We start from the raw sequence: 26,872 nt of genomic DNA on the forward strand, positions 1-26,872 counted from the left end.
CCCCATCACTTAAGTCATTTAAATCTAAACTGGACAAACTGAAATGTACTGTAGAGAACAATCTTGCAGGGGTTGATGGATTTACAAGATGCACTGATGAGTCTTTCCCATCTCTACTTTCTGATCCTTTGAAAGCAAATTTGGACATGATTACAAGCTCTTGGCTGCTTTAGTTGTACCTCTGAGAATCGCATAGATATCGTAGTCTAGTGACTACGTAGACTAGTGAAACTAAACTACATTAAATTTTCAATTGAACTTGGTCTATGGATTAAATCAGAAAAAAACTGGTTTACTTTTTTCTGAAAAATTAGTCTGGATGCATTGTCTTTGTTTTTAATTGAAACCTGTTTAGTAATGTGGATTGAATAATGTGATCTAGTTTTTAAAATAAAACATTATTTCTAAATTACACTTAAAATTATGTTTCTCAATGTCATTTATAAAATGCCCCCATGAAATATGAAGTTAAAGGGAAAAATCAAGGCCTCCCTATTTAGTGATGTGATTTTTAAACAAAATGCGCCTAACATAAGTGAAATATTTTCTTTAAAATATGTTTGTCCAGTCACTGCCTTTTTGTTCCAAGTTTTAAGCCAAAAATAAAATAAAATCTAGTGTTTGTAGTTATAGAAACCAATCTTAAACAGCACATCTGTTATATTCATTATCTTAATTACTATATTTTTATAGGATTGCCCCATAACAATTCTGTAAATGTACAATAACTATTTTTGCATAAAGAAAATCATTAGTATTAGATAACTAGAATTTCCAAAGTTGCTGAAAATTCTCAGAACTTCAGTTTAGTTTCACTATTATAGTGTGTGGTACACAATGATTTCTGTTGTTTGACTGGATAGTGGAGAAAACTTGAATGCATATGAACTGTTGAATAGTAAGAGAAATCTCATGTATGTAGTACTGAGTACTTTAGGTTTCAGAGTAGCAGCCGTGTTAGTCTGTATCCGCAAAAAGAACAGGAGTACTTGTGGCACCTTAGAGACTAATAAATTTGTTAGTCTCTAAGGTGCCACAAGTACTCCTGTTCTTTTTGAGTACTTTAGGTATTATTTGGACAATAACTTGTTTAAAAAAATAAATAAAAAGATTGGCACCGACCAACCACAGCACAAGGCTACCAAAATGATCCAAAGGCTTTCTTGTACTGTTTTATTTTGTACTTCTCACTGCATGGTTTACGAACAAAAGATTGTACACAGTAAATATCTAAGTGTTGAAGATGAGCAGCTGGGTTAGTTTCCTTCTCTGTCTGGCCAAATACAGTCTGAAGAGGTGAATTTACAGAGAATACTGATGGTTCTGGTTTGGGGTTTGGTTTGTGGTTACAAATAGATGTACGTCATCATGTTCTTTTGCTTTTTCCTGTCTGCTCCATTCTTTTGAACAGGCAAGATAGTGACACGTAAAAGCCTCTTGGTCTCATTGTTTTCTGGTGTAATGCTACATTTCTGTACCTATCTCCAGTTCACAAGAACAGAGCAGGAGGGGAGAACTGAATTAAAGTGCATCATACATCCTCATATCTGTGATAGCAAAAAACAAAACAAAACAAAAACCCCTCTTCCACTAGAGTTGTTACTGCAAGGATCACTTAGAAGAAAAGTTTGTATTTTAACCCTCATTTTGGAAGGATTTTTCAGCATCAGAAGGGAAGTTTGAAAAAAGTGGGAGGAGTATTTTAAAACTGGATTACAGTTTGAACCTGTCTCCCTGGGTACTGCCCCCTTTTAAACAACTAACATAGGTACTTTAATTAAGAATGTTGCTGACCTCTGTGAAGGCATAAGACAAAATCTGCGACCTGGTTCCTCTGCCAGTGGGGAAAGAAGCACCTGAATGACACAGCTATCAGGTGAGGAACCAGTAATTTCTTGTTCTGCCACTTGTTAAACCATGCTAATACCATATATTCCTGTTGGGTTGGAAGTGATTAGTTGGGACGGACCCATTCTTCTTATGCAAACCATGTATTTATTTTTCAAATATCAAACTGGAAGGAATATATCAGGTCAGGTAGAGGTATGGATTTTCATTTTATTTGTCTCTTAGGTAAAACTCTAGTTGGTACAGACACAAATGCTCAGACTGTAACTACATTCATATGGTTGAAATTTAGCTCATAGCATGTAACATTTGGGTACTGTGGATGGGGTTTTCAAAAGCAGTCAGTGTTGGCCTAACTCTGCTCCTTTTAAAGTCAATAGGAATTTTATTATTGACTTCAATCGGAGTAGAGAGAGGCCACCGTTGAGTGATTTTGAAAATCCAGCTCTATATCTGTAATTGTGCATTGTTGTAATGTTAATGAATAATTATTGCTACCACGAAGAGTAGTGGAGAATACAGTAGGGATACAGATATGATGTACACCCACTTCATACTACTTTTTTCAGGTATTTAAAAGGGTGTCATAAGGAGGAGGGAGAAAACTTGTTCACCTTAGCCTCTAAGGATAGAACCAGAAGCAATGGGTTTAAACTGCAGCAAGGGAGGTCTAGGTTGGACATTAGGAAAAAGTTCCTAACTGTCAGGGTGGTTAAACACTGGAATAAATTGCCTAGGGAGGTTGTGGAATCTCCATCTCTGGAGATATTTAAGAATAGGATAGATAAATGTCTATCAGGGATGGTCTAGACAGTATTTGGTCCTGCCATGCGGGCAGGGGACTGGACTCGATGACCTCTCAAGGTCCCTTCCAGTCCTAGAATCTATGAATCTATGAACTGTTGAGTTAGAAGTGTATGCAGGGGAATGCTATACTTGGGTTGATTGGTCCAATTCTGGCATGGAAATGGGCATGGTGGGGACACAGTGAGAGTATTTCACTGACAGAATGGCATGTGTGGCTTGACTGGAGACTGTTTAATGGCATAATTGGTGATTGGCACTTTAGTGGAAAATAGAGGACATGAGGGAATCAAGTGAGGCATTAGCCCAACAGAAACTAACCTGGCTTTTTATATAAGATGTATGTGTCTGTGAGTATTGTCTTGTCAACAGTGCTAATAAAGTTTCAGCTTGTTACCTTTCCACTTATTGCACTGTATTTTTTCCTCATTTCTGGCATGAAATTGACATTAATTCAGTGCAGTTAGCAATTTAGACTGATGTGTCCCAGCAGTAATAGTATTAGTTTCAAATGTAATAATAGCTGAATTATTTATTGGTCCCTCCCTGCTGAATATAATCAGATTATTCATGTAAAGACACTTGGCAGTTTAACTAATTTCAGACCTGCATTTAGATTCCAAAATGTTTTTGGTATTGAAACCAAATCTCACTATGTAGACTTTAGCTGTCAAGTTATCAGTCTGATTATAAAAAGTTAAATCTAGTCATAGTTGATATATGTGCACAAGGCCATGCAATGTTTATCTGAATAGTTTTGTCCTTTTGGTTTAATCGTGTTTATTTTATTCAGGTAGCCCATTTTTTCTTTTTAATTTGAACATAAATCAATCAATTTCTGTTAATTATGCTCCCAGAATATTAATTGTGCAGAATCCATATATAAGGAGTCACAAGCACTGAAATTGTTTAGAACAAGAGTATTTGTTGAAGGGCTCAGAGAGAGAAAGACAGCACTAAAATTCCTTGCTTTTTAGTGGGTTTGTCTCTTACCACTCTTGTTTTCTTTTGTGTTTAACAAGTACTCAGTTAATAAGCCCTATATAATTCCAATAAGCAGTTGATTTAAAGATTAATATTTTAAAAATATCTTCTGAAGCCTCTATAAAATAGAATTTTGTATTAAGACCCATCTCTCTTCTTGGCATAAAAAATTAAGGTGATGGTTCTTTAGCAGATGAAATGAACAATCTAACTGAAGAGCGAACCCCGTTCTGTCATCCATATAATTTGCCTTGTGATTTACCAAGCTTTGTTTCAGGCTTGAGCCTACATTTGTTAATGTGCCTGTTTCCCCTCTCCTCCTCCCCAATTTATACCTTTTTAGTCAGGACAGTAGAGTAAAATTTTACTGGAACACTTGCGCAATAGTGTACCTGGATTCACTGGGACCATGCTATATTAATACCTGTGGACTAGGTGGTATATAGAGCTGTCATACTTTCGAAGTATTTATGATCTATGGAGTTTCTAGTCTTCCCTATTTTTACTCCTGGAGGAATTCTGCGCCACTGTGCTTGTGCAGAATGTGTACCCCCTGCAGATTTCTTTGCTTCCCCGCAGAAAAATGACTTTCTGATGGGGAAGCAAAGGGAAGCCACAAGTGCGGTCATGCAACCCTGTCCTGCAGTTTTGGCTGTCCAGGGCACAGAGGTAAATCACTGTGGGGCATGGGGTGGGACTGGGGAAGACCCAGTTGGTGGCTACTATCCTGCACCAGGATCAGCTGCTAGTCCCGGCTGGGCTGGGGAGGACAGGACTTCCTCTTCCCCTGGACGGCATCCGTGACCGTGTCAGACCCACCCTCAGATTTCTCCCCTGGCTGTAGGAAGCTCTGCAAACTGCCCTTCCCCTCCGCCCTCCCCACCCCCATGCTTCCTGCACCCATTGCTCCTCAGTTGCAGGGGGAGGGATCACTGTTTGGGGAGCTGCTCCCCCATCCACCCAGCCCCCATGCATCCAGACCCCTCGCACCCAGACCCTCCTGCCGAGCCTCACCGCCCCCGCTACCAGAACCCCCCCCCCAATGAGCCCCATTCCCCCGGCACCTGGACCACCCCAATGAGCCATATGCACCTGGATCCCCACCTTACCGAACCCCAACCAGCTGTACCTGGATCCCCACCCCACTGAGTCCCACTTCCCCAGCATCTGGACCCCCACACCCAGACCTCCCTGCCGAACTCTATCCTCCCATAAACAGACCCCTCCCCTCTGAGCCCCAACCACCATCACTTGGACCCCCCTGCAGAGTCCCATTACTGTTGCACCCAGAACCTCCTAACAAGCCCCTGTGCATCCAGATCCCCCCTGCAACCGGATCCCCTACTGAGCCACCCGCACCCAGATTGCCCGACACAGATCCCTCTCAACCCGCACCTGGATCCCCCCAAACTTAAGCCCCTTCACACTTGGATCCTGCCTTGCTGAGCCAGCCTATGCACACCTGGTGCATCTGGCACAGAGAGCCAGGGCCCTGGGGTGTTTCTGGGGCAGGCCCGGTCCTTGCGCTGTGTCAGGGTTGGGTGCAGTCTCACCGCTGAATCCATGTCCCAGGGGGAAGCTGCACAGTGATCTCCCACCTCTGTGCAGCCAGTGACCTGTGTTCCCCAATGCCACGCTGCAGCCTCCACATTTATTTGACAAATAAAATTTGCAGAATTTGGCAGAATTTTAAAATATTGTGCACAGAATTTTTATTTTTTTGGTGCAGAATTTTTAATTTTTTGACGCAGAATGCCCTCAGAAGTATATTTTGTACCACTTGGACTGTACTTAGAGGATTGATGAGTAAGAGTTTTTCCCCCAATGTCTTTTCAAATCAGTCATGTTTCCTACATGTTGTTGTAAAATGTTGCCTAACGACTAAATACAAAGAAATACTTGTGACTATATATCTTATATTTTTTGGAAACTTGTGTGCATGTGATAAGAAACAGCTTCTGTTATTATTTCATTAGTTTATCTTTAACCTTGAAGTGCATTAATTAGTTGGATCCACTTCCAGGAACTTTTCAATTCTTGTTTTCATTTTTGATAAAGTACGGCGTCACCCTTGTACCAAGGTTATTCAACTCCTTGGGTGTTAATTAGATCACTCCTACTGGCATTGGTCTGACTTAAACTTTTAATAAGAAAGGTTGGTTGAATATTTGTTACTTGTTCTTAGTAGAGATCTCTGAAAAATGACATTGCTGTATAGAAATGCAAGAGGATGGCAATTAGAGCTGGCCAAAACTTGAGATTACAAATTTATGTTCGCATGATATTTCAATATTTCAATTGTGTAGGTCTGAAACAGCCCCAAATCAAACTTTTAAAAATTTCCCACAAACTGGAAACCCCCTACCCAAATTGAGCTTAGGAAACACTGACTGATACATGGTATTTGGGAAACAAAATATGCCACCCGAGATAGGCAGCTGCTGACTGAAACTGACATTTTTGTCAGTTTCACTGCTGAAGCCTGCCTGCAATTTGAGGAGGCTTGCTTTCAGGAGACGCTTCTGGTTTGACAAACCAGCATTTCCGACAAAACTCAACTTAATCAGAAAATTTCCAACTAGCTCTAATGGCAGTGTCTAGGACACAGTATAGGGATTCAGGGCTCCTCTGTTGATTCACACTTAGCTCAGTTGCTAGAACTTCACATAGACAAGTGAAGTAGATACTGCTCATTCAGGGTGATAGGTGAGTGATCTCTTAGCTCCAACCAACATATGAGAAAAGTTGGAATGTTTCTATGAAGTGAAGGGAACAAGGGGCTGGAACAGAGGAAACTCTATAGAACAGCTTATCTTGGAGAGAAAGCTCGGGCTAAAGTTTGATTTTATTAATATTTTAAAAACATTAATACCATACCCCAGCAAGAGGGTAAGTTTGGACTATGTAAGAGGTATTTGTACTCTATTCAGAAGGGAATTACCCTAGTTTTACAAGACTGCCTATCTTGTTTAAGAAAACACTGTCTCTTTATGCTAGAGTGAAAAGAAGAATGAATTCAAAATCTAAATTTATGGAGTATGTTTTAAGTACAGTCTAATTGCTGATGCATTCTGTTTTAAAAGTCCTGCTAGGAGTAATATTTTTGTAAAATAATGTTAGAGTATATGGAATGTTTGATGTTTTACAGACTCTGTTTGGGTTTCTTTTTAGTTTTCTTCAATCTTTTTACAAACATGATTTTTTGTGATCATGAAAGATTACTGCACGACAAGCCTGAAGACTGAAGTCTTTTACTTACCAACAAAACAAGTAAAGAACAAACAGGCAGCAAAGAACACTTCCTCATGCTGTCAGCATTTCTTAATTCTGACGTGCAGTGAGAGCCTCTCAAGATGAGAGGTTAGCTCATTCTCCTATTCAGTCCTCTGCCTCTCTGCTGATATTCCTAATGAGGTTTCCAGTTGTGGTGGTGGTGGGTATTTTTAGGGGTCTAAGATGCGTAGGCTATCTACAGAAATTGTACTGAAGTGAAAAGACAATTTTCAGACAGTAACTTTTGGTCACTACTGACCTGGTATTCAAACTACTGACCTAGAAGTAAATAGCTTTATATCACATTATTACCACATTCCTGAATTTTTGTTTTTTGTTGGGTTTTGTGTCTTTCTGAGGGAGCTTACAGACTCTGTGTAACCTCTTCACAGTTTTTTGGATTTCTCTTTCAGAATTAGATTGCTCTAGTGTTCCAGTGGAATATCCTTTGTTTGATTACACTGTGCACAGTTTGTATTTCCATCCCTGATATGTGGGATGCATTGTACCTGTAATTATTCATACACACACGTTTTCTGTGATACTCCCCCCCATAAGTCGATGGGAGAATAGACTCTCATACTTCTAATACTAAGAAAACAAAAGCCCTGTTCTTTGTATTTATTTGGTAACAATTCTTAGCTCACTGGGTTACTGACTTGCATGCTGTAAATACTGTAGAATTACAAATTTTTTGTAATGGGTTTTCTATTTTTTTTTATACGAAGACTGACAGGTGCATGCGTTATATATACAAAATTTTTTTTAAAAAAAGCTCCTATGAGTCATGGGACTACACTTTCAACAAGGGGTTCTGTTGTTATCTTCAAATCTTGAAACCAAAGGTCAAGAGGCTTGTGTACTCACCATACCCTCCAGGTGGAATTTTAGCTCTGAGATTGCTATTTTTTTAGTAACACTCAATGATAATTTAGCCTTTTCCCCCTCATTGCATCTGCCATGGAGTGACATCAACAGCTAGGGCACCTCACTGGTTGAGCAGGAAAGCAGCATTTTACTTTTATTCATGGATTCTTGTAAACCGTGGGCATTTTATATTGCTGTTTTCTGCATGGGTTCTAAACCAGGGGTCGGCAACCTACGGCATGCAAGCCGATTCTGAGTGGCACGCTGCCTGCCCGGTGAGAGAAGGAGGAGGAGGAGGGGCCGGAAAACGCCACGTTGGGGGAAGAAGCGGGGGAGCGGGGAAGCTTGGTCCTGCGGCAGCCAAGTTTCCCTCCTCCCCCGCTTCTTCCCACAGCTTGGTGCATTCCGGCCCCTCTGCCCCTCCTCCTCCCTCTCCCTGCCCGCGATGGCCCTTGCGAGGGAGAGGGGAAGGGCGGCAGTGTGCACACAGCTCCGTAGAGGATGCAGAGAGAGGTAGGGACGGGCCTGGGGGAAGGGGGTGGAACAGGGCATATCCCTCCCAGCTCCCTGCCAGGAGCTGCTCAGGGTAGGGGACTGGGAGCACCCCCACGAGCTGAGCACCCCAGCCTTCTGCCCTGCACCCCCCACCCACCTTCCAGCCCACTGCCCTGACCTCGAGTCACCCCCAACACCCAGCCTTCTGCCCTGCATCCCCACACCCCACCAGCCCTCTGCCCTGACCTCCCCCCAACACCCAGCCTTCTGCCCTGCACCCCCATCCCCCCCAGCCCTCTGCCATGACCTCCCCCCAACACCCAGCCTTCTGCCCTGCACCCCCCACACTGAGCCTTCTGCCCTGCACCTCCACACACCCCCAGCCGTCTGCCCTGACCTTAAGTTGCCCCCAACACCCAGCCTTCTGCCCTTCACCCCCACACCCTCCCAGCCCTTTGCCCTGAACCCTCCCCCACGAAACCTTCTGCCCTGCACCTCCACACGCCCCCAGCCGTCTGCCCTGAACCCCCCCACACACCAACCTTTTGTCCTGCGCCTCCACACACCCCCAGCCCTCTGCTCTGACCTTGAGTCGCCCCCCAACACCCAGCCTTCTGCCCTGCACGTCCACACACCCCAGCCCTCTGCCCTGACCTCGAGTTGCCCCGCTCGGCCCACTGCAGGCCTAGGTGAACAGAACCCCAGGCTGGAAGCGGGCTGAGCAGGCTGACTGCGTAAGAGCAACATTTCAATTTAATTTTAAATGAAGCTTCTTAAACATTTTGAAAACCTTATTTACTTTACATACAACAATAGTTTAGTTATATAATATAGACTTATAGAGAGAGACCTTCTAAAAAACGTTAACATGTATTACCGGCACGCGAAACCTTAAATTAAAGAGAATAAATGAAGACTCGGCACACCGCTTCTGAAAGGTTGCCTACCCCTGTTCTAGACTGTTTGATGCTACTCGCCATATATCTGGGGGTCTACTGTAGCTATCTATTGTACAAATATTCCTAGTATACCTGCTTACTAAGCTGATCATGGGAGTTGAAAGGAATTTTTTCAAAAAGCTTGTTTCAAAAGAAAGCTGAGTTGGGTTTGCTAATAAACTTCATAAAGGTTTGAAAAGTTTGATATTATTGATTTGAAAAATTAAACAAATAAAACCACCAATTGCAAAATAGTTGCTATGGCTAAAGGCATTCACAAAAATATCAAAGGCCAAATTCTAGACTTCTTTTCTTCTACAAAAGCAGTGCTGATTTGCACCCGCATTTTGGCCAGCCTGAGAGAACCCACGCCATCCTTTCACATCTGTCTGTGCAGAATACTCATGCCAGGAGCACAAATAATTCAAGAAGTGAAGGATGCATAAGGAATCAGACGGTTCATGCCAAAAAACATGAACTTTGATCTTTTCACCCTACCACACAGAGCACTCCTGGACAGGCTTGTGGGCTATCAGCTCTGTTTGTTTGGTGGGAGCCAGATTGGACACCACTGCTGCATTCTGGGATTCCTTCTTGGTCAGAGCTTTAGAGCCAGAATTTGTGCTAGGCATTTATTAACTCTGTATACCATAAAAAAGGGTTGAAAATACTCATCAGTTACTTGAGAGAATCTTGTAGTTAGTCTGGAATTTCAATGTTAAAGTTACATTTTAATAACAAAATGAAATAAAACAATGGAAAGTAAGGAAATGTTCAGCTAAGGTAACCCGAGCAGCCTTAATTCTGTCCTATTACTTTCCAATACTCCACTCTATAGACCTCTTGATGAAGGACTTTTGAGAGAAGGACTTTATCAGCTATAACTTTAACTTTATCAACAATATCTATTTTATTTGTAGTTAGCCTGTGGAGTTGAGAAGCTCTTCTATACATGGCTTTTTTTATACATATGTGTCATGATCTCTGTCATACTGTGCACCTAGTGTACAATCTTCAATTACAAGGCTTGTCACCTCTCAAAAATCTACTTAAAAATAACAAAGTAAATGTCCAAATGAATGACCAGGGAACTGTAGACTGCAGGTACCATAAAATTTTATTCAGATTATTTCTCTGACTTCACAAAACAGTGAACATTATAACTCCTTGTTCTGTACCTTTAGAGGTCATGTGGGAATTTGGGAGATTTGTGTGTACAACTTATGAATTCTGTGTGAAACTGTGAACTCTGTATCTTTACCAAGATGCAAACTCCATTTTGAATGAGGGAGCTAACTGCCTCTCTGAGGTCTCTTTGCCTCCATATTGGACTAAAATTCCAAAGAGACTCATTAACTAGGGATGTCCCTCTATTCAACTACAAATGTCCTAGACTGGGTGCTCTCCTCCCCTTTACCTCTGCCCCCCCCACCCCCGCCCCGAAGAACTAGGTCTTCAGCCACTTTCACTGACTCTCTCTAAGGCTGGGGTTCTCAAACTTCATTGCACCGCGACCCCCTTCTGACAACAGAAATTACTACTTGACCCCAGGAGGAGGGACCGAAGCGTGAGCCTGCCCGAGCCCTACTGCCCCGGGGGGAGAGGGAGGCAAAGCCTGAGCTACACAGCCCTGAGCTGGGGGAGAGGGGGGCAAAGCTTAAGCTACACCACCCTGAGCTGGAGGGCCAAAGCCCAAAGGCTTCAGACCCAAGCAGGAGGCCTGTAACCTGAGCCCCACCAAGCAGGGCTGAAGCCCTCAGGCTTCAGCTTTGACAGGCTGTGGGGCTTGGGCTTTGGCCCCAGGCGGTGGGGTTTGGGCTTTGGCTTTGGGCTCTAGCAAGTCTAAGCCAGCCCTGGTGACCTGTTGCAACCCCCTTTGGAGTCCCGACCCACAGTTTGAGAACTGCTGTTCTAAGGGAAGCTGCTGCCAGAGCCTGATGAGGCAGGGGAGAACATCTGCCTACCTGAACACAGATTACTTCCCCCAAGGATTCCCAATGGATGGATGAGCTAGACTTGAGTGAGGGGCATTACATTTAGGATATTTGTTTTTTTTTTCCCCTATACCATCTGTACTCTTTGTATTTCTCATGCGTAAGTAAAGAGCAATAGTGTGCTAGAATCCTATGCAAAGTGTCTGTGCATTTAATGCATTATACCTACCAAGTGCCCCTTGAAGAGGTAAACCAGAAGACACTCACTTTCAGGTAGTGTTCTGGGAGATGGCGTGTTTAAGCTATGGCTGGAGTCTGAGGGCTCAGAACTGTTTGGAGGAGCTGGTTAGTGGGCTGAATGGTCTAAATTCTCAGGAGGGGGTGGTAGATAGAGGATCTTCACTCAAGCATGTTCCTAGAGACCCCCAAGAGTGGGATAATGCCTAAAGTCTAATTTTTAGTTCTGCAAAATTTAATTTGGTTCCTTTTAAAATACCTTTAATCTCTATGTTATAGTCCAGTTAAAAAGAAACCAAACAGTGGTCAAAGTGGTTTTAATATTTGCTGCCTTTGTATTTAAAAAAAGGTTTTGTCTGCAGGCTTGTGAAATGATTGTTCTAGTGTGTGTTTGAGAACTGTACTGTGACCCTTTTTTTGTTCAGTAACAGTGTGCTATTTGTTACAGGATGATGTGATGATGCCACAGAGGGTGAGGCTGCAGCATGAAGCTGCCATCCAGCACCCAAATAGTGTGAGTACTATTTTCACTCTCATTTAAAAAACAAAACAAAAACAAAACAAAACAAAAAAAACACCATAAAACTATGTGACCGGATAAATTTCTTTAACAGGATGGGAAAATTTCACTGGACTGGTGGTGGCTAAGCATTCTCAACATACAGTTTTCCTTTAGCTAGAGCCTTGTATGTAATAGTTACTTTGAATTTTTTTCTTATACTTGTTTGCTGTTAGGCAAACCAAACCCGTTTTTTGACAGTAATATACTAGTTTCAAATAGTTTAGAAAGGTTTCTCCAAACCAGTATTAGAATAGAATGTCTTTTAAACAAGAACACTTTTTAATGTCGCACACTATGTAATATGAAAAACTACAAAGGAGCATTTACAACAATGATTTAAACAACTGTGGTTAATGTTTACATATCCTCAAACAATCGGAATGTAAGGTTTATTATATAAATTGTTGCACAAACCTATAGTTATATTGAAATTTGTTTTTTCCCAATACTGGCTCTAAAATAAAGTAGTCTGTAGAACAACTGTTCTTTATTCCTGTGATATAAAATGTGTTTATTCAGTGAAATTAAGGTTTTATGAACAGTGTGGTTGTTAGAAGCAGAATTTTAAGTATATTTCAATGGTTAGGACTAGCAGTAGAGGGCCATTTGAAGTTCTTATATATGTTCCACTTAGCTTCCTGAAAATGATAAACTTGATGAACATGTTGATGTGTAATATCAATTTTATTTTTCCATATGTGGTTGACATGAAGAATTCTGCCTCTAAAAACTAGTTGTATCTCTGTCAAAAAATTTTGGTAAAAATAGATTTCACAGTGCAATAAACCTCCCAAGAGAAAATGTTAAAGCTTCGAAGGGAGCGTTCAAGGGATTTCTGTAAAGTGAAGGTCAAGTGACTTTATCTGTCAAAAAGGTATTTACTAGAGGAGGTCTGGGAACAAAATAGACATTCTTAAAATTACCACTCTGAGAGTTAATCACCTTTGAACCTTCCCTCCATAACACACACAGTCCAGAATAGAGAGCATTGTGGTTCTTTCAGTTAAGGAATGTCTGCTAAACAACCTGTTGTTCAGTGCTGGGATGTGCACCTGCTCTTCTCCACACCTGTGTGTTCCAAAGCTTCATGCTGTTAGCTTTCTTGTGAAATATGATATTCCTTTCTATATAATTTATATGATCGGTGGGACTACTATTGAGTAGTAGTTTGTACTTGAATAGAGATAAGTGGAAGATTGTGTGGGGGATTTGTGTTCTGATATGTAGAAATCAATATAATTTTATATTAAGATACCAGAAATTGAAAGATAAGTGGCACCTGTGAATTTGTTCCGGGCAAAGACTTATGAGAACTGTCCTGATCCTCTACTGAATAGACTTGTGCGTGTTTAGACATTGATCTTTATTAGCATGATTACTGCTAAATAGTAGCTTGTAACCTAACTGTTTTTATAGTCACAACACAAATTAGGAAAACAAGTCACATCAAGAAAAATCAGTGTCTGAAAGCATCAAAGTCTCTAGAATAGGGAGGTGCAACAGGGCTCAAAAATGAGTTGGGACAGAAGAGACCGGGCTTCTCATTTCTGGTCCTTTCCACTTCCCAGCCACTTGCTCTCAGGGATTAGTATCTAGCAAGTGTAGACCCTGCTCTCCCTCACCTGAGGCTGGAGTACAATCTGGACAGGGGAGTAAAAGGGCTTTGCTCCCCAGTGTTTCCACAGCTGAGCAAGGGCTGTTAATATGTGCCAATGTCAGTCATAGCCTGTCTTTGTAGCACAGTTACTTGCCTTTTCTCAGATGTGTGTATGGTGTATTTGACATTACTTATCAGGTGGCAAAATTGAATATATTGTTATCAATATATATTTTACTTCCTCAGCAAGGTTTGCAAAGTATTTTCCAGCTCTAAAAGCAAAAATTTGCCTAATACTGTAGTTTGGATTTAGATCAAAAGTTGTAATGCCTAAAGCCATTTTTACACAATATTATTTCACTCCATGAATGTGAGTGAACTCCAGCTTGATTGGTTATATGCATCTTTGACGATTGATGTAACCTTCAAGTAGCTAGTGGATTGGGTGAATTAGAGTAATGCATTAGTTCATAGTACTGTTCATTTACCTCTGGGAAAACAGTTCATTTGATGCTTGAACAATATTTGTTTATAGAACAGAGTTGTCTGAGTTTAATTCCTTCAGGCATGAGTCCACACTGCAACATTACCATGCACAATTTGGCAAAGCATCTTTGTTCAAAAGAGGCCCACTAACAACTGAGCTCAAAAGTGAATTACTGTTTTTTTATTCAGTGTTGGCAAGTTTCAATGCATACATTTCTTCCTAATAGAAAATATATGGTGTAGTAGATAAATGTGTGTTCATGTTTTGCTCTGTCTAATTTTGCTTGTCTGGACCTGTTGTGTAATAGTGATATATGTCAGTAAGGATGGGATTGGCACAAAGGAAAGATTTTTTTTTCCATGACCTTGGATGTGCCCTCACCTACTCCTTAGTCAGCAGTGTGCGTGTAGTTTGAATAATCCATGACTGATTTAAAGCGTCTCTCTCGCCTACTGCAGCAACTTTTTTCATTCCTTATCTGTGGGTAGAATTACTGGATTCCATTGCTGCTGATGTTGATCAGTTGAGCATTGTAAAGGATGTTCACACTGCAGGAGAACCTCCATCTGGCTAGTTGTGGCGTAGCATCTCTCTCCCCCCGCATGGCACCATATGCTGATGCTTGCTCTGTCGCTGCCGTGGTGTCTCTCCCTGTAACTTGGCCTTCTCACCAGGGCAAGATTTAGTTGCCCCTTTCAAGATAACAGAAACCCAACATAAGACAGTCAGATTTCTTCAGACTCCCCATCTCCAGGCCCCTGGTCCTCACACCCTTGCCTTAGGGCTTTCCAATGTCCTTGTACCATTCTCTGGACTCAAGCCACCTTCGCAGTGTCTGGTACGGGAACCTGGGCCCATACACTACACCAGATTTCAGCCCAGGGAACCTATAACCAGCAGCCAAGGTCCGCACAGTCCTTCTCCTTGCTGCTGTTTCCCTTGGCTCCTTCTTACCCAATCTTTCTCAGGCTTGCTCTTTCAAGCTTCTTAAGTTCCCTTTACTCTGTTCCTCCACAGAACATCTTCCAGGTCTCTCTGTCCCTGGCAGTCCAAATCCTTCCCTTCTTTCAGGGCACACCACGAGACCTGCTGCACCCCAGTAGCTGCTTTATGTTTCCCTGGCAGTTTGCCAGCTTCTCCAGTCAAGGTAGGGTCCTAGAGCTTATTCGTCCCCTTGGGTTTCCTCCTCACCACCTCTCTGTTCTCAGCGAGTGACTGCAGGCACTCTCCCTGCAGCCCCTCTTCTGCTACAAACTTTGTCTCTTTATACTAACCAGCCTGTTCCTGCCCAGCTGAGCTTCATTGTCAATTAAGCCTGGCTCTGACTCCAGGTGCAGCCAGGTAACATAATTGGCCTCTCAGGCCCACATTAACTCATTCAGGGCCTTTGTGGGGTACACACCCCTCACAAGTATCCATTAAATTAATTTGACCCCACACCTGAGATTTCAAGTGAGAACTGAGGATGAGTGAATGAAGGCAGGAAGGAAAGAGTATAAGAAGCTAACTGAATGCTGCTTCTTTGGAGATAATTAATATTAGAGCAACTTAGTGATGTGCCAGTAGATATTAACGTAAGTTAGCATTTAAAAGCCCAACTTTCAATCTGGATACAGTAGAACTTTGTTTAACTGAGCCTCCATTATCCAGCTCTCCATATTAACTGAACCACCAGCCGCCCAGGGCTGACAGCAGCGGGGGCTCCCACTGCCTGGGGCTGAAAGCGAGAACCCAGCCACCCATTTTTCGGTTTATCCAGATTTTTGGTTATCAGATCTGACCCTGATCCCAATTAGATCAGATAATCGGGGTTCCACTGTATTTATATGACGCTCATCACTGTAGGAACTGATCTCATCTAATTGCTTAAAATATGATGGTGTTTTCTTCCTCCTTTCCCTGCCTCTAGAAGCAGGATTAGGGTTTTTATATTTTATTTTATAATTAATGAATTTATGAGAATGAGGATACTATTGTGCGAAATACAGGGCAAACAGGTGGGGTTTACATTTTGCCCTGAATGCAGCAATATTAAGGGTCATTCTTATTCATTTGGCAGTGAGTTCCATATTCTTGATGCAGCTCTTGTGTAGGTTCTGTCTTCTGCAAACACAAACCTATTCCTTTTGGTTGGCAACATCATCATTCTAGTGAAACTCAGCTGTTGTCGGGAGACATGGTCATGGATGGAGAGATGTGCTCTCAGATAGCCAGGATCAATTCTATGCAAGGTTTTGAAAATCAGAACAGTGACTTTGAACTGTGTACAGTGGGGAGCCAATCCAGAGAATGGTTTGTTAGAGTCATGTGTTCCTGCTGAATAGTCAAGCTGCTGCGTTCTGAACAAGCTGGAACTGTCCCAGGGCATGTAGTTTGCTTTCCAGATATAGAGCAGTGATTCTCAACCTTTGCTTTACTGTGACTGCATGTTACAGTAGAAAAAAATTTCAATATCTCCCTGCCATAGTTTCAAGACCCTGTTCCCAATAGGCATGTAAAGAAAGGGAATGAGGCCTTTTCTTTACTATGATCGCATGGTACAATAGAAAAAAGTTCCAGTATCTCCCTGACAGAGTTTCAAGACCCTGTTCCTACTAGCCAAATAAAGAAAAGGAGGGACGTTGCAATCCGTAGGCTGAGATCCATGATATCAAGAATTGCATTAGTTTAGCCCATATGCTACAAATGTGTGAATCACTATGGTCAGGTCTGCGTTCAATAGGCACCATTTTCTGGCCAGTCACAGATGGGTTGTTAGTGTCTTGCTGCATTAGCTACTTTGGTTATCCTAGTACCATGCTGAGTCAAGGGGGAAACCCAGGCTGTGACCAATATTACAGAGGAAATCTTTGATAAAAGTGATTGTTATGGAGGGGAAGAGTTCATCAAACCATTTCTCTCTTCCCACTAGAACAGGGATAGGCAAACTACAGCCTGGGGGCCACATCTGGCCCTTCACACATTTTAATCCGGCCCTCGAGCTTCTGTCAGGGATCAGGATCCGGGGCTTGCCCCGCTCCGGTGCTCCAGCCAGGGAATGGGGTTGGGGGCTTGCCCTGCTCTGCACCTGCCGTGGCTCCACATGGCTCCTGACATGTCTCCCCTCTGGCTCCGATGCGTAGGGTCAGCCAGGGGGCTCCACATTCTGTCCCCGCCCCAAGCACCGCCCCTGCAGCTCCCATTGACCAGGAACCCTGGCCAATGGGAGCTGCAGGGATGGTGCCTGCAGAAGGAGCAGTGCGCAGAGCTGTCTGGCCGTGCCTCCACGTAGGAGACGGAGGGGGGACATACCACTGCTTCCAGGCACTGCGTGAGGTAAGCACCGCCCGGAGCCTGCACACCTGACCGCCTCCCGTGCCCCCACTCCCTGTCCCAGCCCTGATCCCCCTCCTGCCCTCCAAAACCCTCAGTCCCAGCCCAGAGCACCCTCCTGTACCCCCAGCCCCTCATTCCCACCCCAGAACCCGCACCCCCAGCTGGAGCCCTCACACACACATACACACACTTGCACCCTGGCCCCAGCCCGGAGCCCCTTCCCACACCCTGAACTCCTCATTTCTGGCACCACCACAGAGCCTGCACCCCCAGCTGGAGACCTCACCCCCTCCTGCATCCCAACCCCCAGTTTCATGAGCATTCATGGCCCCCCATAAAATTTCCATACCCAGATGTCGCCCTCAGGCCAAAAAGTTTGCCCACCCCTGCACTAGCAGTTCATTCTCATCCAGATTCATCTTCAGCCTGTTGTTCTTCATTCAGCTGAAGATCTCCAAAAGGCACTCAGAAAGCGTTGGAGATGGAGGTGTTTTCAGTTGACGTAAAGGCGATATAGAACTAGGTGTTGTAAATATACCTGTGTTTTGGGTAATAATGTCTCTCACCAGCTGTCCCAATGGCTTCATGAAGGGAGGAAGATTTGAGGCTTGCAGGACCCCACATCTGCGGCAGTGGCTCAGAAGTCTGGAGAGGCATTTCTTTTCACTCCTGCCTACACTTAGAGCCCAAACAGAAGAGTTTGGTGGCTTCAAAGACTAGGAGATAGAACTGGCATAGCAGTTCAGTGGTCCCCTGAAAGCATTTTGATTCTCCTTAACTGCTGGTCCCAATTAGAACAACAAAACAAAACAGAACACTTCTGACAACTTCATATATTTCAGAGTTCCTGAACTGTTTTAAAAAAATTAGCAGCCTTGTTGACAGACTGATCTCATGGACTAAAGATTGAATGGGCAAGAAGACTGCATTTCTTTTGCACTGCTAGAGAGATGTGAAATAAGCATCAGGAGAGCTGCATTTGTCTGACTGCTACATCCATTTAATCTGAGACGGACAAGATTCCAAGCATTTGGAAACTGTCATGATATTATCCTAATACTACAATCGCACAGTAGAATACTGAGCAGTACCACAGAAACTTTCTCAGTGCAGCCTTCTGCTCAGCAGCTGTGCCACATTGTATCAGATGAATGTGGTATAACCTGCTTCCATTTGCTTCTGTTGTTATTGCAAGTTAATTGGAATGGAGTCAGGAGATTGTTTTATCTGCCTTGAGCCAGGCAGACAGCTTCATGGTGAAATGGAGTGTGAGATAAAAATAGGTAGAGAAGCAGAGAGTCAGGCCACCTGATGTGCTGACAGCAAATAGTAATAAACTTGGGGCATTTGCAGCCCAGAACCTCCATTTTTAATGATTGCATTCCACATGCCAACAGTTTGGTCACCCCAGTGTACGACTAAAAGGCTTTTGTTTGCTGTGTCATATTATTACTACTCTAGCGCTAGAGTAGGGCAGTAAATACAGATTGCCATTTAAGACTCTCTTCTTTCTGCCCGTCAAAACCACACACTACACCTCATCCATATACTTTGTCTTCGGAACTGAAACAGTTATTACATAGTCTGCTAATTACATTACTCTTAGACATGGATTTGCTCTAACAGTTTTCTGAGCAAGGTAGCCTTGTTGCAGTGTCATTAGAGTTGGCAAAATTGAGAATTTGTCTACCGTAGCTATGTCCTATTTTTAAAAATATCCTTCTTCTGTTTGTTCTTAATACTGAGTTGGAAGCAAGAATAGCTTTAGAACATGTGACCATATGAAATTCCACACAGCTGGAGACTCGTTTGAAAATTGAAGTCACACTTCTTCTTACCAGAAAGCATATAAAATGGCAGTTTATTAGATGTTCTAGTGTTTTATTGGAGTTACAAAACTTAAGTAAAACTTACTGAAAAGCGGGACTACTTTGAAATCTAAACATTTTGATGAACTTCTGTTCAACGTGCTTGGATTTCCGTATGGCCTCAAATAGGAGCACAACTTGTCTCTATTTTATATGAAATGGCTTAAAAGCTTAGACCAGCTCTCATTTATTAGAGGTAGCATGGTCCAGTGGATAGGGACCTAGACTAGGAATCAGTAGATGTAAGTTCTATTCCCAGCGCTGTGACCGATCTTCTGTGTAACCTAAGGTGGATGAGGTAATATCTTTTATTGGACCAACTTCGGTTGGTGAAAGAGAAACGCTTTCAGGCTACACAATGCTCTTTTTCAGGCTACAACAACCCTGCGAATAACCTTAGATGAGTCATTTAATCATTTTGTGACTCAGTTGGCTTATCTGTAAAATGAGGATAAGTATAATTATCCCCATTTGAAGAATGTTTTGAGATTTATGGATGAGATGTGCCGCATAGGTGCTAAGACAAGAGTTATGCTAATACCAAACTATATATGCAACTTCCATTGAATTTCAGGGTAATTATCTAATTTTGGTTGCCAAAACATAATTGCCATACCTTGAAAAGGAGAAACACCACAGGCTGCATGCAAATTGAAATACAAGATATAGTTGATGCTTACTATGGACAAGTTCCAGTAGAACCCCATAGTTATGTACACCTCGGTAATGGAGGTTGTCCGTAACTCTGAAATATTCGTAACTGAACAAAGTGCAGTTTGGGCTCCAGATCCAGCAGCTGACGCTCCACGCCAGGCTTCAGCAGTCCCTGAGCTCCCTACTCAGCCCCTGCATGAGTTTGCAAGTTTGTCCCCCTCCTTGCAGGGGTGTGTGTGAAAACAGCGTGTCCCCCTTCCCGGGGGTGGGGAGTAAAAACAGCGCATCCTCCTCTCAGAGGCGGGGCGGAGGTTATAGTAGAGAAGGGGTGAAAGCGGTGCAGACCCCAGCGCTGCTCCTGCTGTGCTGGCTGGCTCTGGCTGCCTTGGGCTGGCAGCCCGAGCGTCTTTCTATAAGTAGTTGCCTCGTGTGTGGTGTGGGTTGGGACAGGTAGCCCAGATGTGCCTACCTTTAAGATGCAATACAGGCACGGTATAGTATTTGGTTGGGGAGGGAGGGGCTCTCTGCTGCTGCCAGATTGGTTATTCTGTTTTCACATGGTGTCCGGGTCACCGGTCAGTCCGTAACTTTGGTTTTTGTATCTTTGAGGTTCTACTGTAATGTGTTTATCGGATAGCTACCATGACTATAATGTAATGTGGCTGACTTTTTAGAATCATGTAAAAGAAACATTTTCAAATACTGATAGATCAAAGGATTGTTTCACCTTTTATTTTGGAAAATAATAGATGAACTTCAGTATTTTGTATCTGACAATACACCTGTAACAAATGGTATCCTGTATGCCATCTGATTCTTTCCATTTCTCCACTGGCCTTTGCCGTTCTTCATCTGTCATTATATAAGTAATGTATTAAGGGGGTAGCCGTCTTAGTCTGTGTCCGCAAAAACAACAAGGAGTCCAGTGGCACCTTAAAGACTAGCAGATTTATTTGGGCATAAGCTTTTGTGGGTTTCTGAAGAAGTGGTTTTTTACCCACGAAAGCTTATGCCCAAATAAATCTGTTAGTCTTTAAGATGCCACCGAACTCCTCGTTATATAAGTAATGAGACATCAGTTTCCTCCAAGCCTGATTTCCTTATTCCCAAGCAGTTACTCACTTTTCTGTGCCCTAGATAAGCCAGATCTCTTTTGTTTGGCCTAACTGAAAGAATGCAGTATCTTATGAATAACTTTATAGAAATTAAAAATGGAAGATGGATAGAAATAATTAAGTCTATGCAAATACTATGGAAAGCATTGCTAGAGTGCCATTAAGTATAGTTATGGAGTACTGAAATATCTGCATTTGCAGCATGGTAGAAAAGTCCTTACTCTCCTACCTCCTAAACTTGTCCATCTTTTCTGTGGCGCAAAATGTTTGGCTGTGGGTAAATCTCCCTCATTTGTAACTCTGTTTTTTTGTATATTGAAGTCCAAATGTCCCAGGTCTCCCCTGGCACTTGTTATGTCATCCTCTAGTCAGTGCATACACATAAGCAGATTTTCTTTTTGCAGCCTCTGTTTAGAAACAAACACAATTATAAATCTTCATGGGCTAAACCATGAGGTAATCTTTGTTTCCATTTGAATTATTCTGTCAGTTGCCCTTTTGTCTCCTCTCCTCAGCATGTTTGAGACAGACCTGAACATGTTATCTGGACATGTCCTGGCAGGCACTGATGTAAAGTAACATACTAAAAATTACCGGTAAGACTTATTCATATAATAGATATTGAATAGACATGAGCTAGATAATAAAAGGGCTTGAAAAAACTCACTTGTCTGCTTAACCACCGTGAATCCAAGTGAATAGACTAAGTGGACCTGAGGAGCCACTGGCTTCTTCTCTGATGAGAAGAAAGTAGCAGAATGGCAGGAGTCAGTGTGCTTTTGCAGGAGGGGAGGAGCAGTGATGCAGTTACCACTTCAAGAGGGAGGAGAGAGAGAGGGAGAAGCAGAGTGGCCAAAGCCTCTGTTTTTCCTGGAGGGGCTCCGTAAAGAACAGCATGATCTGGTATTTGCCTATTTAGGAAAAGGAGAAAGAGCCCAGAATCCATTGATAGGCTGTGGGGTGAGCTCATATTTCATTGATGAGGGGAGGAGAGCACAAAATGCATTTATTTTAGTGGGAGAATCCCAGATTTTACTAATTGGGGTGTCAGAGAATATGGCTTAGACTGAAAATATGCACATTTCTCAGCTTGCAGAAAATCCTGTTTTCATGCTTAATACTTAATAAAAAGTATTACTCAAGAATAGTTAATTTGTGTGAAAATGTTGCTCAGTAATGATGCCAAGGATAAATGTATAAATATAGGAATCAGACTAGTAAGTGCCAACCCTCAAGATAACTTTAAGTGATGCAACTAATTTTTCCAACACTTCAATTAAAAAAAGAAAATTCCATAAGTTGCTTGTTTGAACCAGTACTCTCCCTTTTCTACCTTAAACTAGAGATGCGCATTATCCCTTGTGAAATTGGAAAGTTGCCCAAATTGTTTATCAGGGTGTAGAATGAAAGCTGTTTGTACAGAAGCCCCACTTTTCAAGCTACTATAAAATCTGAGCTACACAGAGTTTGAATGCAGTATGTATTAAAAAAAAAAAATTATAGGTAGTATAAATTGTGTGCTTTCTGGCTATTTCAGAGATTATGGCCTAGTGTACTCTGAAAAAGTTTTACACCCAGTATAACTATATCAGTTAGGGGTGTGAATTTTTGAGGCAGTAATTATGCTAATGCAAATGCTTCATTTATACCAATATTGCTTATTTCACTTACTGAACCAGAATAAGCTATATCATGATATAACTACAGCCTGGTTTACACTTAAGTTTTTCTGGCATAGTTGTGTGGGTTAGGAGTGTGAAGAAAAACCTCTACCCAACATAGCTATGCCAGCAAAAGCCCCAGTGTAGATGCAGTTATAGTGGTAAAAAGTTATTTTGCTGGAATAGCTTATTTCATTTGGAGAATTGTATAAACTGGCAAAGAAACTCCTGGTAAAGGGTCTCCACTAGGAAGGTTTTCCTGGATAGCTATACAGTACTGGCAAACTCTTTTTAGTGTAGAGAAGGCCTGCATCCAGGCAAGGTTTTAGAGGTGGTACTAGCCCATTGGGGCCCTAAGCAGGAATATTTGGAGGGCCCTCCTTACCCCGACCCACCCCCTAAAATACTAATTGCATTATTTCCACAAATCAGAAAACAAACCAGCATAATACATACTAACACACTTGTTAAAAAGTCCATGTTAAATAAGTTAAGTGCTAATACTAAATTGGGGTCCCCTGGAGCTGCTTGGGGCTCTAAGCAATTGCTTAGTCTGCTTATGCCTGGCACCATCACTGTTAAACTAGTGTAAACAAGTGCTTATATGACTCTTTCAAGCCATAAGGGTGTTTTTTTTTTTTTAAAGACTAAGGATAATCAGCTTGATAAGTGAAGTTAATGCTGTCAGTTGTCCTTGGTCTAAGTTCAGTCTAGCTAGTATATTTAAGTTGTCTCGGTTAGCATTCTGGCTACTAGAACCTTAATTAAATGTACTTGATATTAAGTAATCACTTCTGCTATACTGACAGACCACGCTTCTTTGACCTTCTTTCTCTTTATCCAGCCACAGGTATACAGAGAATGTTTCTGGTGTTTCTTAAATTAAGGATATCCAGTTTGTGAAGCATCATAAGTAATAAATAACTGTGTCTGACCAGGCAATTGAATATTAGAGATTTTTAAATAATCTGAATTTTCAGAAATCCTAATGGAGTTGATGGTTGGAGAATGAAGCAGTGGTTATGTAAATGTGTTGTTCCAAAATGATGAGTGGAAAGCCATAAGAAACAGACTGATTCCTTTTTATATTCTGTAGGGCAGAGAAGGAAATACTCTCATTGATGATGAAAGCACTGTTCTTATGACAGCTTTCATCAATTGGGCATTTATACATAAATCACTCTGGATATACCGGAGTTCAGCTGTGCCTTTGCTTTCCATTAAGCAGCTCCCTTATATTTTCTTTTCAATTTAGTGTTTTTGAAAAACCACAGTAGATTTTCGAAGCTATAGTGTTAGCTTAAGTCTGTTCTACATTTAATCAAACATCACAAATGAAAAACATCCCTACTTATACAGCTTTGTAAGTAAATGCATGTTCAGTATGGCCTCCACATGTCAACAACCACATCTAACAATCACTCTGTTATTGTGGCATGATATTTATGGATCCACAGTATGGTTGTTATATAGACTGAAGTCATATTTTATACTTTATGCATAATAACTCATCATAATAACAGTGTTAAATATTTGAAAATCAGTTTCTCTTTCTCATATGCCAGACAATTAGCCATGAACCATGTAGGTAATGTGATATATTTTGCTGAAACAATGTGTGTGTAGTGTGTGTTTAATACACACACATGGACGCGCGAGAGAGGAGAACAGTAATACCTATTTTTAATAATGAATTGTCTTGCCCCATTGCTCACTTGAGAGGCCTCCCCTACCTTTTGCAGCTGAGAGGTATATTGGTATTTTGCTAGGCACTCCAAAACCACGTATAATTTGCATAAAATTGAGATTGCATTTGTCCTTATTTTTAACATATAAGTATAGCCTTTAGATACTGCTGGTCCCAGCATGCCACAGTCTGTCTTGTTCAGAGTGAAGGCTTCTCTGGTCAAGTTAGAGAATCACATTTTGGGATCTAAATCTTTGCAGCCTTTATGTGTGAAAGATTCATCCATTTGCTGAAATGTGTAAGATGTCATACATGATGCCAGCTTTTGCAATTTTACCACAAATCTTGCAATACTAATATTTAGTTTATTTTTAAAGTTTCACATGGTCTCATGAGTCCTGGCTTCAAAATCACAATTTTTCCTTTATTCAGGGTACTGAGCTGAAGCAAACCTGCCCACAGTTGAGATGGCTACGATTTCCATACAGTATTTGAATGCAGCTTGAAGCTGTCCCTAGTAAAGATGGCTCCCATCTCCCACTGTTTTTAAATTGGACAGAATGCAGGCTGCCTGTCCAGAGTTAGGGACTGAATAGGGAACATTGAGGCTGAAGAGGTGCATCAGGAGACAGGGAGTGCAGTGGTTGGGAGAAGGTGGAAGACTGAAGAGGCTCAGGAAGGTAGTGAGTGGTTTCAGTGGAACAGAAAGTGTCAGAGGATATTTGTGAGCTGTAGACAACTGTAAATGAGGAGAAAAGTGTGAGCAGGTGGTTGTAAGCAGTGGGCTGGGAACAGGAGACTGTGGGAGAGTATCAAGGGAGAATAAAAGTGTGGTGGGGGGAGACTGAGTTGGGTAGGGTAGGGAGGGAGATGGGAAAGAGAATTAAACAGGTTAATGGTAAGGAAGGGATGGAGAGAACACGGCAGCTCCCCAGCCCCATAGTGAGGGCGGTTCTGTATGAGCAGGCAGCAAGGAGGCCTTCATTTCTGCATGTGTATTTAACATTGAATTTGAGTCAATCATACATGCACTTTGGGGGTAGGCAGCTTTCCCCAAAAGGATTAAAGGCTAAAGGCCCTACATTAAATTGAAATGGAGAGGGGATAAGTAAAGGAAATATTTGGGAGAAGTTTTGTCTTGAGCAGTGGTTTGTTCAATTACCCTTAATGTATGAGGGATCAAATCTGTTTAAAGATCTTGGTTAGATTATTACTGTGTGTGAGTTTCCTATGGTTTCTGATTTATGGTATGAATGCGGTGCTCAGCATATACTGAAATTCATAGACCAATTCAAGGCTCTCCTGAATGCATTTTCTTTGGCTATGTGTAAGGTTGCAAAATAAACCACTTTCAATCCTTCACTCCTGGAAAACAATGAATAGCTGAGTAGTAGAGGATATAGCTGCAAGAATTTTGAAAATTTTGAAATGTTACTAAGTAATGAAATCTAATGGAGAGAGAGATTGGCAGCTGAAGCTTCTAGTCCATACTGGCAGCTCTTACTCCGTGTATTAGGCCTGGTCTCCACACAGATCTTGTACTGGTAAACTTATTTAGAAATGTATCTGTTAGTGGCTGCAGAATATTTTAGACTAGAGCTGACTGAAAAATGAAAAATTAGTCCCCTGAGAAATTTCAACTTTGATTTTATTTAGCACAATCTGAAATTGAACCATTCTTTGTCTTCAAAATTTCTCATTAATTTGTTTTCCCTCCTTATCGAAAAGGTTATTGAAAGTTCACATTTACTGAAAAGTGGAAACCTAAACCCCCAATAATGTATTTCCAGAGCAGAAAGGAGTTAAGGTAATTGGGCTGTCCGCTTGGAAATTTGGGATACATTGTCTCTTTAGTTCTATGTTGAGCTTTCAGTGTTTACAGCAAGGGAGAATGAGGTTAGTGCCTGCTATGAAGAACTGTCAGTTTGGTTTTTACTCTTGGTTCATTTTTTTTTCTACAGAATTCAGGCTTTAGCATGCTTCTCTAGTACTTTTATAGGGAAGAATCATATTGAGAGCATCTGTGGTGATGCATAATTGCAAGTGTGTGTGCAAAATTGGGTATGTTAAAAATTTCTTAGGGTTAACTGAAAACATCTCATGAGCTCTGTAAATTCCTGTGAAGCCATGGGCTTTCCAAGGTTGGTTTTCATGCCCTGCCTTCCTCCAGTTCATATCTACTTAACTTCTACTGTAAAAAGGGCTGAATACAATAACATTTAAGTGTCAGCTCAGTTATATAGTGAAAACCATTGGGGGTAATTATACTCTTACCACTCAGAAAGATGTGAAGCAAGCCCTATATCATGAGCTATACCAATATGTTTGAGGAATCATATACAAAGAGAAGAGGAGTTTATTCGTATTTATTTAAAGCAGTTGTTAGATCAAATTCCTAATTGCAACAAACAGAGATGCTGAAATAACCATATTCACAAGTAGGGATTGAGCTATTGTCACATTCTGGGATGCAATCCAGACCAGCGAGAGATTGTCACCACCTGCCCCGCAACCTGGGGTGCCTCACAATGCTTTTCTGTTTGAGG

At 41.9% G+C, this 26,872-nt stretch overlaps 1 protein-coding gene across 6 annotated transcripts in view; it reads left to right on the forward strand.

The window, feature by feature from the left end:
- Positions 1-26,872, forward strand: part of B3GNTL1 (UDP-GlcNAc:betaGal beta-1,3-N-acetylglucosaminyltransferase like 1) — a 353,698-nt gene that overhangs the window by 28,407 nt on the left and 298,419 nt on the right. For all 6 annotated transcript variants that reach the window (XM_034789912.1, XM_034789918.1, XM_034789917.1 and 3 more), the window contains one exon: positions 11,829-11,894. In XM_034789912.1, the coding sequence (XP_034645803.1) occupies positions 11,829-11,894 (66 nt within the window). The remainder of the gene's footprint in view (positions 1-11,828; positions 11,895-26,872) is intronic.

Source organism: Trachemys scripta, chromosome 14 (assembly GCF_013100865.1).
Source record: "Trachemys scripta elegans isolate TJP31775 chromosome 14, CAS_Tse_1.0, whole genome shotgun sequence".
NCBI lineage: Eukaryota > Metazoa > Chordata > Testudines > Emydidae > Trachemys > Trachemys scripta.